The 15248-nt window shown below is 33.3% G+C and overlaps 4 protein-coding genes across 7 annotated transcripts; 3 read left to right on the top strand and 1 right to left on the bottom strand.

Moving 5' to 3' along the window:
- Positions 1 to 1121: 1121 nt before the first annotated feature.
- On the top strand, positions 1122 to 1822 carry LOC105640432 (snakin-2). Its single transcript, XM_012224743.4, has 3 exons — positions 1122 to 1275; positions 1349 to 1436; positions 1526 to 1822. The coding sequence occupies exons 1-3, from the start codon at positions 1216 to 1218 to the stop codon at positions 1708 to 1710; spliced, it is 333 nt and encodes a 110-aa protein (XP_012080133.1). The 5' UTR covers positions 1122 to 1215; the 3' UTR covers positions 1711 to 1822.
- Positions 1823 to 5752: 3930 nt separating this feature from the next.
- LOC105640430 (Calmodulin binding protein-like protein) lies at positions 5753 to 10650 on the top strand. 3 transcript variants are annotated; one of them, XM_012224740.4, is made up of 8 exons: positions 5753 to 5908; positions 6202 to 6348; positions 6902 to 6980; positions 7392 to 7444; positions 7605 to 8095; positions 8532 to 8692; positions 9357 to 9563; positions 9661 to 10650. In XM_012224740.4, exons 2-8 carry the CDS (start codon positions 6260 to 6262, stop codon positions 10273 to 10275), a joined length of 1695 nt encoding a protein of 564 aa, XP_012080130.1. In that variant the 5' UTR covers positions 5753 to 5908; positions 6202 to 6259; the 3' UTR covers positions 10276 to 10650. The 3 variants fall into 3 exon arrangements, with proteins under 3 accessions (XP_012080130.1, XP_012080132.1, XP_020537431.1); XM_012224742.4 differs by lacking the exon at positions 6202 to 6348 and having other exon boundaries at positions 5755 to 5908; XM_020681772.3 differs by lacking the exon at positions 5753 to 5908 and having other exon boundaries at positions 5953 to 6348; positions 7611 to 8095.
- A 443-nt stretch (positions 10651 to 11093) lies between these two features.
- On the top strand, positions 11094 to 12993 carry LOC105640428 (UDP-glycosyltransferase 74B1). Its single transcript, XM_012224737.4, has 2 exons — positions 11094 to 11837; positions 12090 to 12993. Exons 1-2 carry the CDS (start codon positions 11199 to 11201, stop codon positions 12837 to 12839), a joined length of 1389 nt encoding a protein of 462 aa, XP_012080127.2. The 5' UTR covers positions 11094 to 11198; the 3' UTR covers positions 12840 to 12993.
- Positions 12944 to 15145, bottom strand: LOC105640429 (Putative thiol-disulfide oxidoreductase DCC). Of its 2 annotated transcripts, none has more exons than XM_089726917.1 (8): positions 14949 to 15145; positions 14677 to 14816; positions 14487 to 14594; positions 14299 to 14355; positions 13857 to 13912; positions 13696 to 13756; positions 13536 to 13579; positions 12944 to 13218 (listed from the first exon to the last, which is right to left on the bottom strand). In XM_089726917.1, exons 1-7 carry the CDS (start codon positions 15097 to 15099, stop codon positions 13565 to 13567), a joined length of 588 nt encoding a protein of 195 aa, XP_089583043.1. In that variant the 5' UTR covers positions 15100 to 15145; the 3' UTR covers positions 12944 to 13218; positions 13536 to 13564. The 2 variants fall into 2 exon arrangements, with proteins under 2 accessions (XP_089583043.1, XP_012080128.1); XM_012224738.4 differs by having other exon boundaries at positions 13847 to 13912; positions 14949 to 15142.
- Positions 15146 to 15248: the final 103 nt, after the last annotated feature.

Raw genomic sequence — 15248 nt, 5'->3', positions numbered from 1 at the left:
TTTATGCGATTCATAATCATTTATGAAATTGACAAGAAATCTTTTTTTTTTTTTTTTTTTTTGTCTAATTCAATGGGGCCAAAGTAGTGATAATAAAATCATAGAATTCTTACACATGGGCTTAAATTAATTGGTTGATGCAAACTTGCTTTCATTTACAACCATTAACCAGCTGTCTGTCGCATTCTTTTCTTTTGTGGGTCATTTTTCACATTACATCATGTTGCTCGAGTTTGGTTACTTTGGTACCACCTGACTCAGCATTTGCCCACATGGAAATTATATTCATTTCTGCAAATGAAATTTAATTCTTAGTCATGCATTTACGTCATTTAACTTCTTTCGTACAATGCGGATAGATAAGATAGCCATATATCTATGTTAAAAAAGAAATTACTTATAATTTATAATAAATGAAAAAAAAAAGATTTGTCCAAGAGAAAATGATTACTAACTACGTTTTATATCATATTTAACAATAATTTTTTTATTGAAAGATCAAATAAAATAAAATAATATTCATTCTGTCCCATTTTGTTTACATGGTTTGACAAAATACGCATATTAAACGTTTAGTCAATAAAAGTTATTTTATTATTTTTTACCCTTAACTCATTGAAGATATTAATAAAAATCTCTCATTTAATGAAAGATTATAAAGGTTATATTGGGAATAATAATAGTTTACATGCCTCAATTTAAAAATCTTTCAAACATTTCATAACATAAAAAAAAAAATAATAAACAAATAAAATTGGACTGAAGGAGTATTATAAATTTCAGAATTAGAGATGACTTTTCCTATCAACCAAAAATATTTTTCTTCGTAGCCCAAAAAAAAAAGTTATCTTGATTTTGCTTGGATTTTAATAATTATATACTTATATCATAGTTTTTAATTTAAATAAATATGATAAAGGAATTATAGTTAAATTATAAGTTAATATATAAAAAATACAAAGATTTTTAACAATTTATAAAATGATAAGAAATAAAATGAAAATTACAAGCGTGTCCTTACCTAGTTTAACGATCCATATCCAAACATATTATTAGTTTCCAGAGGTGGAAGTGAGCTTGTCCCCACATCACACAACAAATCCAATTGTAATTAGAAAGAATAAGAGTGACTAGTTTAGTCAAGTCAGTAGCAATAAACCCTCTATAAAATGCCACCCTCCTCCATTGCTCATATACTCTTCTTGAGAAGCAGCCATGGCAGCAGTTGTACGTTTGCTTCTTGTATCAGTGGTTTTGCTATTCTGCCTCGCAGAGGTACAGAGTGGTTCTCACAGTCAATTTTAGACATTAAATTAAGTTTTTATATAAACTTGCATGCATATGGCAGGTGTCATCTGATTTGAAAATGGAAGAAGAAATGGCCCAGGTTGAGGCTGCTGTTAGAGGTGGAAACAGGAGGCTCATGCAAGAAATAGGTCTCTCTTTCTCCTCAATCTTCATCCATTGTTTTGATATAATTAAATTTCAAATTTTAAATTCTAAACTGATTTGAAATGATGATCAGATTGTGGAGGGCTTTGCAAGCAGAGATGCAGCCTTCACTCGAGGCCAAACGTGTGCACTAGGGCATGTGGCACGTGCTGTGCTAGGTGTAAGTGTGTGCCACCTGGGACCTCAGGCAATAGAGAAGTTTGTGGGAAATGTTATACTGAAATGACAACCCATGGCAACAATACCAAGTGCCCTTAATTTTTAGGACCCTTTTTATGTGTGTTGATGTATCTACCCTGCTGGGCCGGGCCTGGGTTATGTTGATGTGCTATATTTTCTATGTATGACATATATAGGTTTATGTTGTTTCTTTTTCTTTTCTTTTTCAACTATTTATAAGCAACTAAAACTCAGATCCGGATAACTTGAACTTGAAGCCCAACTAAATGAAATTGGGCTCGACCCATAACATTCTTAATATTTTTTTAGTTTTCAAATTAATTACTTAAATTAACAAAAACTTTTACACCAATTAAAAATAACAAAATAATTATTATGATGAATTTTTTATTTTAAACTACAGCATATTAAACATATAAAATTTATTTATAAATGAATTCTATAACTATCATTCATTTGTTCCAAATTATGCCTAGAACTTAAAAGAAAACTTTGTATTGAATTCCATTTTGTCGCTAAGATGATAATATCAGAATTCAAATCTATATAGATTTTATGAAAATGCCAAGTTGCCAAGAAGTGGGTCCCATGAAAAATTCCACCTCATCGTTTCATTCCGGACTAAATTGATATTTGGAGGAATCGAGATGAGCTGGTCAAAAGTATCTCCTTATGGCCCACTCTACTGTTATCTAGCTTGTCAATCCTAAGGGACAACACACGAGTGGCAACTGAGATCATTGACCATTCACTCACTCGAAGAGGCCAATGCATGTGATCATATGACCACACACGTGTTAGATAAAAAATCTCGTAGCCCCACCATGTTTACGACACCGTACGTTATTTCAATTTTCAAGTACCAAGAAAGTAACGTTAAAAAACGTTATTTTAAGGAAAATTAATTGAAAAATAACTCCTATTTTATCTTCACATATTTTCTTACAATAATTTATTTATTATCTTAACCCATGCATAATTTATTTGCTAAAAATTTTACATTTTTCATCAAATAATTAATTTAGAAATAAGAAGAGTGAAGATTTCTAAAAATATAAATTAATTATTCGTATTAAAATTTAAATTTATTTTAAATAGATCTCAAAAATCACACTATAAAAATTTAGCTACAAAAAAAAATTCTCCCCACTAATTAGATAAAAAAAATTTTCCTTACTCTATGGAAAATTTTCTATATTTATTTCTATAGTTTTCTCATAATTCCATCTTGCATAATATTATTCTATAATTTATTTAACTTTGTGGTTGCTTAAGCTATTATTTGATTATTAATAAATTTTATCGTAATTAAATTTCAATTTGAAACATAAAAGTTATTTCATATCGATCTATGTAATAATAAGAACATTTCTTATTATATTCTCCGAAAATCTCTTTAAAAAAAAAAAAAAAAAAAGAGCTAACGTGAAATCGTAGCATTTAGACAAGAAACAGAATATATATATATATATATATATATATCCTTGAAGTTACTTATAGAAGAAGGTTCCAATCCAAGTCTACACTCACGGGCTCTTCTGTTTCCGGTTCCATTCAAATTAATATTCTCTCCTGTATGTGGTTTATGTCAGTTACAAACTTCTCGATTCTGAGAACGTTCCTCGAAAGTACTTTGCAAAGTTAACATTGCTTTTCCTTTTCGAATTTCAAGCAAGTGGACACATCTAACGATGTTGATCCATAAATGACTTCAATGATTTTATCATCATAAATACGGTAAATACTCATTTAAAGAGCTTATTATAAATAAAATTATCACAAATTTACTGAAGATTGCATTTTATCTTATTACTATATAGTTTGTACTCCCTTTATAAAAAAAATAAAATAATAATATGATATATGGATGATTTGTTTTGAAAATAGATTTTATGTTATCAATATGATATATGGTTTATACTCTCTTTATAAAGATTATGTTCGTAAAATGAAATTGAGAATTCAATCCTCGTAAATAGAGTAAATACATATTGAAAGTATTAAAAAAAAATACGACAAATCTAACAAAGATGATCTGGGTTGTACTATTTTAAAAAAAATCAACGTGATAATGGCTGGAATCTGATTTTTGTTTCATTGATTGTACTCTTGCAAATTAATGGTGAATTAAAAGTAAGAGGACAAGGGAAGATTCCTGGAAATAAAGGATGAATGGTAGGTAACTGGTTGATAAGGACATCCTTGTTGATTGTTCTTTTTAACATTTGATTTTGCTGCTGGAGGGAGACAATTGGAGTTCGCTTTTGTTGGTAATCATGATCAACAGTCCATAAAGAATGGAGATTTATTAAAAGTTTGTTACTTTAAACTTATCATTCTTGAAAGAATAGATTCTGGTGAGATCGTTTCATCGATATAAGATACAAAAATATACAATATTTTTCTTTTATAACCTCATTATGGTTTGAAAATTTGTTACTATATTTTTGTTAATGTGGAGTAATTTTCATGAAATTTTATATTTTTATATTTTACATCTGCGTATTATCTTATACGAATTCATAATTCAAGCGATAAAACAACCGATGATTTTTGAAAAATTAGCAGTCCTATACATGAAAAAAAAAAATAATGGAAAGGATATACATTTAATGACAAAATTTCTTAATTCTTACTAAGATTCTTCATCTATAATATTATACTAAAATAGTTTTAGTAATTTTATTATTTTCAATATACAAATCATCTCGTAAATTCAAAACTATAATTAAACACATTTGTGTAAAAAAAACAAAAACTCCAGCTAAAAATTGGTTTTTGGTTAGTCATCTCATAAGAAAATTACAAAAGAGTTGTTAAGTTTATTTAATTACCTGCTCTCGTGAATCATGCCATTCGTTATTTTTGCATTTTTTTTTTAATAAAAAATGATGATAGGACGTATCTTAATGCTTCATGTTCCATGCATTTCAAAGTTTTTCACCCTTGCTTGTCCCAAAAAAGCCAAAAAAAAAAAAAAAAAAAAAAAGGTTTTCTACTCTTATCCACATGAACATGAATCGATCCTAAAGTTTTCGGTTTTTGATTTTGGTTCAATTCGTTTCTGCTGATTTTCAATTAACTTTTTCAGTCCTAAAAATTTCAGCAAAGGTACAAGTAGATATAGATTGTGGTTTATAAAGTCAATAAAATGGAAACTGCTATTTTTGAAGTGTCGGTTTTAGGATGGCGTTTGGGGTTTTACGTGCCACTTTTGAAGTGGAAACTGCTATTTTTGGCATATTGTTTGGCACTTTTTCTCTTCTAATATCAGCAGGAAACTTGAAGCTTAAGTTGCTCATACGAAACAAAGATTATAAAGTCATAATTTCTTTATTTTAATAATTAATTAACTAAAAAAAAAGCAAGATTAATGCTTTTTAGATAAATCTACTTCACCCTAATTAATATATATAAATAAAAAAAATTGATTCAAATAAAAAGAACTAATAAGTAGATTTGTCAAATAAAAAGAATAAAATAATTAAATTTTAAGAGCTTAAATAGTTATTTATTTTTGTTTAATTCAATATTGTGGGTATTTTTTTTTTTTAAAAAATAAATATTGTGGGTGGATTAACATTATGATATAACGGATGACTTACATGGTCGGTTTTGATGTAACGTAGAACTTATTCTAATAAAATAATTGAGATGTTTATTCTTTGGGTTGTCCAACTTAACAAAAAGACGGTTCGGATGGGATTCTCCCGGTCACTCGATTGACTACCCATCCTTTATTTTCTTTCTTTTTCTTTTATTAAATAAAATACCACTGCTTATTCAACAAAATTATTCAAATATACTAAAAAAACAATTAAACAATTAAAAATTATCCAATTAGCAGCTGCCCTTTCTTTAACTCGCCAAATAATAATAATAATAATAATAATTATTATTATTATTATTATTATTATATACAGTACAGTGATTTTAACCGTTTAATAAAATTTATAGTATTGGACCAGGGTTTTTTTAACCATAATTACAACTAACAAACTATAATTCAACCATTAAAAAACAATTAAACATAATAAAACAGACGTATTTCGAAACCGTGTCAGATAGGATGGGCCCGCTCGTTTCAATAGTCCATGACGCGCTTTCTGTGGTCCCCATTTCCTTCTCTATCTCGTCTCACCGAATCGTTGGTTCACTGAGACCGATTTCACAGCAAGAAAAGACGAACGAGGAAGATGACTGAGGAGCCAACCCCAAACTCAAACCCAGATAATGGATAGCAAAATTATGAATAGGAACACGAACACATGTACATGTACGTATACATATACATATACATACATATGTTTATACATGCACGACACTCCCACGTCCACAAGATAAATTTAAAGCTACCGGAAAGAAAGTTTTTTGGATTCTAGTCATTCATTAGCAATTATTGCTTTCATATAAATTCCGGTTTGTTTTCCTCTTATTATTGTAAGCTATAGATTCATATATTCCTTTCTCTTATGGTTCTTGTGCCGCATGTTGGTCTCTTTGCTTCTTCTTGTTTTTCTCTTGTGGGTCTCGTTTTTGATCGTTGCTTCTTGCTATCGTTTAAACCAGCAAGAGAGAGTGTTTTTGCTGTTGGTGGTAGGGATTGGATTTGTTTTGGGTTGTGATAATGTCGCAGAAGAGGCAGCCTGAGGAGGGCAAGCCTCGTCCAGAAGGGAATAATCAGGACGAGAAGAGGAGGAGGTTTGATTTGAAGAAGTGAGTATTTATTCATCTTTTGATCAGGGTTTTATTGTTATTGACTGAAATTGAACTGCTTTTTATCCAATTCTCAATCTTGATTGAGATTTTAAATTCTATTGGGAAAAAGCGTGTTCTGCCCTTGATGATTATGATAGAAATTCTATTGCAGCAGTCGAAAACATGAGTGAGAGCTGAATTGTTGATGAATGTGCTTTATCCATGCGTATTCGATTTCCATAAGAATGTTATTAGGAGGATTGATGTGGGTGATTCTGTTAAATGGAGCATTAGGATTTTTGAGTTGTAAGGGAAATGTTGGTTGTGAATGTGACCGAAGAACTGTCATGTTTGGTCTATTCACTATCTACTTGTTAGGAAATTTTTGTGGAGAGTGTTTTCTTTTGCGGAATGTAATTGCATATGGCTTGACAATTTTTTATTTTCTTTTTCATCGACTATTCCCCCTAGTTCTTTTCCTTTTGGATTATTGATTGTAAATTTTTCTGCTTGTTATCTTTTTATCTACTTTCCTGTTCTGGTATCTAATATGCTTTTTGATAATGTCCAGTGTGGTTCAGGAGGTAATTAAGATGCAATCATTCCAGCATTTATTGGAGCCAGTTCTGGAACCATTGATTCGTAGGGTGGTAAGTGCGTTGCCTGATCAGTTTATTGTGGTCCAGTTTGAGCTTTTATGTGTATTCAGAATTTCATGTGTCCTTGAAATCATAAAATTATTGTGATATCTGTATGCTCTCATAATGTGTTAATATTTTATGGGCTTGGATATTAATATTTAATCCCAAACTGCACAAATGAAGGAAGACGTCAACTTAGCCGTTTGGCTCTTTATTAATAGCAATTGCCTTCTCCACTAATCAAATCTTGAGCTCAGAATGCTCTAAAATTACAAATTCCTTAAACCAGCAGAAGCATTCGACTTCGCTACCTATTTCATATTACTGATGAACTCACATGAATTTTCCCTATTACAAACAATACATAGAATTCATTTGATCATATGTCAATGAATAATCTTCTATATTTTGCTTTTGTAGGTCAAAGAGGAAGTTGAATTAGCTCTTAAAAGACATTTGGCCAACATCAAAAGGCAAGAATCAATATTCTGAAGTTTTTGAAATTTTTATTTATCCATAGAGGGAAGAAGAAATGAGAAATATCAAATATGTGTTATTAGGAGCCTGTGACATCCATTGAACCTTGGCACGGCAATGTAATAGCTCATATTTCTGTTTTGCATTTTTGTGCAGAAACAGTGGGAAAGAAAAAGATTCTTCTCAATCAAGAAGCTTAAAGCTGCAGTTCTCAAACAGCCTCTCTCTTCCAGTGTTCACTGGAGCTCGAATTGAAGGAGAAGAATGTTCTCCTGTAAAAGTAGTTTTGATTGATATTCTCTCTGGGAAAATTGTTAACGCTGGCCCAGAATCTTTTGCCAAGGTGGAAATTGTGGTTCTTGAGGGAGATTTTGATAGTGACGAGGGAGACAATTGGACACATGATGAGTTTAAGAACAACATCGTCAGAGAGAGAGAAGGAAAGAAACCCCTTCTTACAGGAGATGTATTTGTGAATTTAAATGAGGGAATTGGCTTTATGGGTGATATTTCATTTACTGATAATTCAAGCTGGACAAGAAGCCGAAGGTTCAGGCTTGGGGCAAGAGTCGTGGATAATTTTGATGGAACTAATGTAAGAGAGGCAAAGACGGAATCCTTCATTGTCAGGGATCACCGTGGAGAACGTGAGTATTTATTCATGCATTCCTATTTGATGAGTGGCGGTAGCATTCCTCTACTGTTTTTATCAGACTATCAAAAATTTAAATGGTGGATGTGATAATAATTTGATTCTGATAGCTCTGAATGAAATTTATTAATCTCATATAACTTTTATGAGTACCATCTTGTTGATGTGATTATTACATCATGTAATAACTGTGGAGACTGGATTGATAAGTGGTGGTGGATGTGAATTAGTTATTCCTTTCTCTTAGTAGGCTTTGCCTGTTCTAGTAGAGAATTTTGTTGACTTGTGCTGTGATACTGACAGATTGAGTGCGTAAGAGAAAATGTTTAAGCCTCATGCTTAAAAGTATCTATCAGTTGACATTGCATATTGTTCAATTTGTATTCTCTTCTTTTGGAAGATTAAAAAATCTTTTAACCATTTTCATGTAGTGTACAAGAAGCACCACCCTCCATCTCTGTTTGATGAGGTTTGGAGATTAGAAAAGATTGGCAAAGATGGGGCTTTCCACAAGCGTTTAAGCAGAGAAAATATCAACACTGTGAAGGATTTCCTGACCCAGCTCTTTGTAGACCCTCAAAGACTTCGCCATGTAAGAATTTAGAGCTTTTAAGTTTTACCTCATTCATTAAAAATCATAATATTTTTGCCATTGTAATATTTTTTTTTTTACTCATTTCATGGAAGATATTTGAGTACCGGTGCAAACTTTTTCTGTTATTTGTTCCTTTTGGATTCTGCATTTATGAAATGATAATACTTAGATTGGAATTTAAACAGATATTTTCTCAAAATTGGAATTTCAGTGAAAAAAGCTTATCTGCTGATGACTGGGACATTACTCGTCTTCAAAAATTCTGAAAAAGCTGGAGATTGTTTTATCAGTGCCTAAGTTGAAAGTGATTATTTTGGTAGATATTGAGTTATTGACACCTTCTATGTGACCGATTAATATAACCCCAATAAATGCATGTGCAACTAGTCATGCTTCAAGTTTCAACATGGTGGACACCTCAAGTCCATGTGAGATGAAAAAGGATCTTTGTTCATTGACGTAGGCACTTACCCAAAAATGTGTTGATTGTAAATAAGAATCTGAAACTGAGGATTCTAAGGAACTAACTCTGTAGTTAGCTTCATGTTGTATCTTACCTTATTAAAATTTTATGAATTTCTTGAAAAAGTTCAGCAACGGAGGTTGCTTAGTAGAAGGGTTCCTTGCAGTTGTATTAGACATTTATATGAATTTTGTGCAGGTTCTTGGAACGGGTATGTCTGCTAAGATGTGGGAAGTTACTATAGAGCATGCTCGGACATGTGTGCTTGATAAGAGAATGTACTTGTATTATGCTCCTGCTTCTCAACACAAAAGTGGTGTGGTCTTCAATGTTGTGGGACAAGTGATGGGACTACTTTCGGACAGCCAGTATGTTCCTATAGATAAGCTATCTGATACTGAAAAGGCATGTAGACTTTGCCTGAACCCTAGTATTTTTACTCGATTTTTTGGTGCTTGCTTTTATGTAATTTCTGATTTCTTACTATCAATTTTGCCTTCAGATTGATGCTCAAAACTTGGTAATTGCTGCATTTGAACACCCTGGGGAGGTTATCTCTTTTGAAGATGAAGCCTCTCTTGTGGATGGCTCATCACACTTGTCTAACATTCCATATCCTTCAAGCTCACCGAGGTCAGAGAGCTGTAATGGTAACAAGCCTTTGGATTCACACAAGATGGGTGGATTTGATTATGCACAACCAAATGCTTCTTCTCCAGATATTATTTCATCTATGTATTCTGTTGGTGGTGTAAGTGGCTTGGATGATTATGCCTTGCCCAGCATTGAAAATATGGGTCTTAGATATGATCATCCTTTGAGTTTCTCAGGCCAAGTCTCCAACCATCTCATTTGTGACACTGATACCATGACTCAAGCTTTTTGTGACGACGATCATCTGCGGTTTTTTGATCCAGCTATTCCGTCTCATAACCTTGGTTTGGAAGAATCAGCTGATTTACATAGTGCTGTTGAGGGCTTCCTGTTGGCACGTTCCACAGCTGTTGCTGAGGCACAGAGGAGATGGACAAAGATCTCTAGTGTGTTGAAATGGTTCGCTATTAGGAGACGTGTGGCTTTGAAAAGGACTCGTGTTCGAGAAATCCATAGACATTAATGGACCATGTGAAAAAGAAACGTTACCAAGTCACAGTGGCAAGATATAGCATTCATAAAATGCTGCCCGAGTAAAATTTTGTGTGCAGTTGTAGAGATAAGTTGGCTTCATTAGTTGTAGATACTCCCAATCTCTCTCTCTGTCTCTCTTTACATGTCTTTAGCTCTGCTGCACAGATTAGGAAATCTTTTCTTTTAATATTAAACTTGTAAGTATGTAGATGGCGATGCATTGCTTAAATTGAAGCCTGAATATAAGACTTAATAGCTGCAAAACTGGCATGCTAGAATTTATGCAATTCTCATATCGGATTATTATTTTGTATTTGTAGCATTTCTTCAATAAAAGCAATTAAATCTTTCTTTTCGGTTTTCATATATTCTTGATGAGAAGTTATGTATCTTGAGAACCATTCAAGATCTTCGGGATGAAAATCTTTATCAATAAACTTTGATTTTATATTTGTAGTCTCCATTATGTCTGTCTGGGACGTAAAGGACAAGTTTTGGTGCCTCAAAAATCTTCATGATAGATGAAAATTTTGCTATAGCTTGTTTGACCAGGAACTGCGGAGGATTTGCTGTGGCTTTGCTAAAAGACTTAATTTCTGCTAAAGCCACACCAGGGTCATAGAAGATGATTTTGGAAAAGAAAAGCTATTGTCGACCATCACTGTTACTCTGAAGAATTTCAATATTTTGCTAACTCCACCACAATCATGGCCTACAAATAGCTCTTCAAATCATTCAATGTACCAAAAAAATTTTTTTTTAATATAATTTGACTTTTTGTAATATCGAAAGAAAAGGCAAAAGAATATGCAATTAGGGATTTTCATTTCAAGCATTAAATCATTGCCTATAAATAGCTCTTCAAATCATTATCCAAAGAACCCAAAATAACAACAGTTAAAACAAAGGCAAATGGCTAAACTAAAATGCCATGTAATTATTGTGGCTTATCCTGCTCAAGGTCACATAAACCCTCTTCTTCAATTTGCTAAGCGCTTAGCCTCCAAAGGACTGAAGGCCACTCTTGCCACAACCCCTTACACTATCAGCTCAATCCAAGCTTCCCCTGCTGTGGGTATTGAGCCCATTTCTGATGGCTTTGATGAAGGTGGCTTCAATCAAGCTTCAAGTGTAGAAGCTTATCTAGAATCATTCAAAACAACTGGTTCAAGAACCCTAACTGAGCTTATCTTGAAATTCAATGCCACAGGGTTTCCTATTAGTTGTATTGTGTATGACTCTTTGTTGACTTGGGTTCTTGATGTGGCTACAAGGCTTCGGGTATATTCTGCTCTGTTTTTGACTAACTCTGCTTCTGTGTGCTCTATGTATTGGCATTTTGACAAGGGTGTTTTGGATTTTCCTGTCAAGAAAGAAACTTTGCCTGTCTCATTCCCTGGCCTTCCTCCACTAGGTTTCTTCGATTTGCCAAGTTTTCTTGCATTTCCAACAAATCACTCTGCTTATTTGGATGCTGTCTTTGATGGCTTTCACTGTTTAGATGAAACTGATTGGGTGTTCTGCAACTCCTTTGAAGACCTGGAGATTGAGGTAAAGTAACTAAGTCTCATTCCATATTCATAGTCATATACAAACCTAAATTTTTAATTGTATTCATTTATTTTTAATTTTTTAATTTTTGTTTTAATTGAGGCTATAAATTTTGAGAACCAAAGTTTAAAACTTTATTGGCTTAGTCATTCTATTAATTCCCTTAATAAAATTGGTATCAATTTCAAAATATATGGTCTAAATTCATAAGCAGATTTCTAAATTTGTTTCATTCCTTTGATTGTTGAAAAGCTAGTAAAAGCCATGAACGGCCTATGGCCAGTAGTGATGGTTGGTCCAATGGTGCCATCAGCCTATCTAGACCAACAAATTGATGGAGATACAGCTTATGGGGCAAGTCTATGGGAAACAGAAACTGACCAGTGCCTGAAATGGCTAGACACAAAACCATCACAGTCGGTGATATATGTGTCTTTTGGAAGCATGGCAAACATTTCAGCCAAACAGGTTGAAGAAATGGCATGGGGTTTGAAAGCAAGCAATAGGCCTTTCCTATGGGTTATTAAGGAATCAGAAAATAAGCTACCTGTTGATTTTCTAGACTCAGTAGGCGAAATAGGGCTGGTTGTGTCATGGTGCAACCAACTAGAAGTTCTAACTCACCAAGCTATTAGATGCTTTGTTTCACATTGTGGATGGAATTCTACATTGGAGGCGTTAAGCGTTGGCGTGCCAATGGTATGTGTGACGCAGTGGAGCGACCAGCCAACCAACGCCAAGTTTGTGGAGGATGTGTGGAAGGTGGGAGTAAGAGGTAAGAAAGATGAAGAGGGAATTATAACAAGAGAGGAACTTGAGAAATGTTTAAAGGAAGTTATGGGCGGAGAAAGGAATCGAGAAATTAAGACAAACGCATATAAATGGAGAGATGCTGCGAAGAAAGCTGTTAGTATGGGTGGAAGCTCAGATACAAACATTAATCAATTTGTATCCAAGTTGCTAATAGGCAAGGAAGCAGAATTGTCATTTTGCAGCAAATAGCAGAAAATACAGAATAACGGAAACATGAAACGTGTATCATGGAAAACATTCCCATAAAGTAAACCATGTAATTTGGAGAATTTAAAAGAATACATATAACGATATTTGCTAAAAAATTTGATTTCCATAGATATACAAGTGTGCAATTTACATATGCATTCATGTAACATAGCATATTACAGTACTTGCAAGTTTTTAAACAGATTCTCTAGGACATGTTCTCCTGTACCAGAAAGGAAGATGTATTTCTTCTTAAATTGTGCAACTTTTGGATAAGGGCTCAAGGCAAAGTTCAAAAGATGAAACTTATAATTATAATCACTGGATTTTTGAAGAGATCTCACATCTTACAAGCACTGTTATCATTGCATACTTCAGCCTGCAAGAACAATTAGAAATCAATGCATGGATCATGTAAGCATTTCCACTTGATAGAAACATGCAGGACATTAGACTAAGCTTTCAGCTGTTCATTATGCAGGGAAAATAATGTACAAAGAACTCTGAAATTTAGGTTAGTGCCTACTATTTCAGCACTTTAGCTAATAAATTTACCATCTTAGAACATGTAAATTGTTTTTGTGTTCTATTTAATCAATGAATGGTTAAAGTTCTTGTCAAAAATCAAAATATGCAAAGAAATGGAATACATTATTAAAAACTTAAACAAGGAATTTAAGCAGAAGCTTTGCTTACCTTCTTTTTTCGTGCTTCCAAAACTTCCTCTAAAGGAGGTCGGCCTAAAACCAAAATTAGGCCATTGCAATTAAGCAAGTGAAGTATTATATTAAACAAAGAAAGAGCATAAGTCTCACCGCCATGAGTCAGTTTAAGAAGCAAAACAGTATTTCTTTACCTGTAATTTGAAGACGATATTTAGCCCAAACACTATATAGAGCATCAGCGATGGTTCCAATCTGAAAATTGCATTATTTTGTCAAGAATATGATAAAGGCAAAATTTGCAAAATGAGGAAGCGGACAATTACAATCATTAGTGGGACTTACAGGTTCATACTTGGTAATGGCATAAACCCATCCAAGACCAACTTGTTCATACAGTTTTCTGAATGCCTGTGGAAGTTGTCGAGCATCAGTTTATTATGGAGATAAACGCAATTGATGGTGTCTTTGGCATATTTAGACTATCTAGAGATTACATAGCCCTGTTATTATGACAGAATGAACTGACATCTATAGACACTGACAACATTGTGTACAGAAAAATAGCAGGACAACATGAATATGGATCCAATTAGAAGAAGAAGTTTGCCCAATTAGATATTATCTGGTTACATGCCCAAAAAGAGGCATACATGCAATTACAGGATCCCACATTTGTTATGTTATTATGCCCAGCCAAGATTAACAAGCATAACGGAATCAAGAAGGGAAACATCAACAGTTTTACAAATCTAAAATAGTTAAATCAAGACTTGATAAAAGATTAGGGTGCGTACTTCAACATCTGTAACTACAGTTCCATCAGAATGGATTGCATGAATTCTTCCCATAACCTACATAACAAACTCCACTTGTCACAATGTTGCCACTGCCAAGCATGCCTCATATATTATAATGCAAGAAGTCAAGTTGCAAGTAATAATAATAATAACAATAAGCAATACATAATTGATAATTTACTAACAGTTTCGTAGTCAAGGCCTTGATTGTCCTCTGGAGAGTAATCCTCTGAGCTAATGTCAACAAACTTTATGGTGCCATAACTTTTATTCCTCTCTCTAAGCATATTAACCTGACAACATAAACATGGAAACAAATTAGAAATAACAAAGGAAAAAAGATAGCAGGAAGCAAAGGAGTAGTGCTGTGCAGACCTCACGCATGCAAAGTGGGCAATCTCCATCATAAAGCATCTTAATTTTCCATTTTTGAGGAGATTGTTCCTTATCTTGTTTCTTGCTGGTTACGGGATCCACCGTTGCCTCATGAATTGCACGAATTGGATATTTAAAAACTGCAATTGGCTTAATGCGATCAGAATTCAGGCTAAAAGGTATAACAGAGAATCAACGACGAAACCAATTGAAAATTATTTCAAAATAATGCCATTTAAAACAATAAAATTAAAGAGAGGGCGATTGATCACCAGTTTGAGAAGTGGGATTTGATGAAAACCTTCCATGGAGAGGATGAGAGTAGGAGGAGCAATAAAATCTGAGGCCGAGACAGCGAGGAATGGGCACGGGAAGCTTTTGGTTTACTTGTCTTGCAAGAGTGCATGCTCCTCTCATTGCCATTTTTGTGTCTTGTGGTTTCCATGCGCGAGTCAGTTCTTGCTCTTAAACCGCTGCTTCGACTAAATCAAAATATACGTGGCTTCACCAAAAACCAGAATTTTGGCTCCTCAATTACATATTTTTTATTTTCTCAAAAAAATAATTTCATA

The sequence above is a fragment of the Jatropha curcas genome, chromosome 10 (genome assembly GCF_041381405.1).
Source record: "Jatropha curcas cultivar XTBG-Jc1 chromosome 10, XTBG_Jcur_1.0, whole genome shotgun sequence".
Taxonomy (NCBI): domain Eukaryota; kingdom Viridiplantae; phylum Streptophyta; class Magnoliopsida; order Malpighiales; family Euphorbiaceae; genus Jatropha; species Jatropha curcas.
The sequence above is the reverse complement of the archived record's forward strand: the minus strand, read 5'-3'. Positions and strand labels throughout refer to the sequence as shown.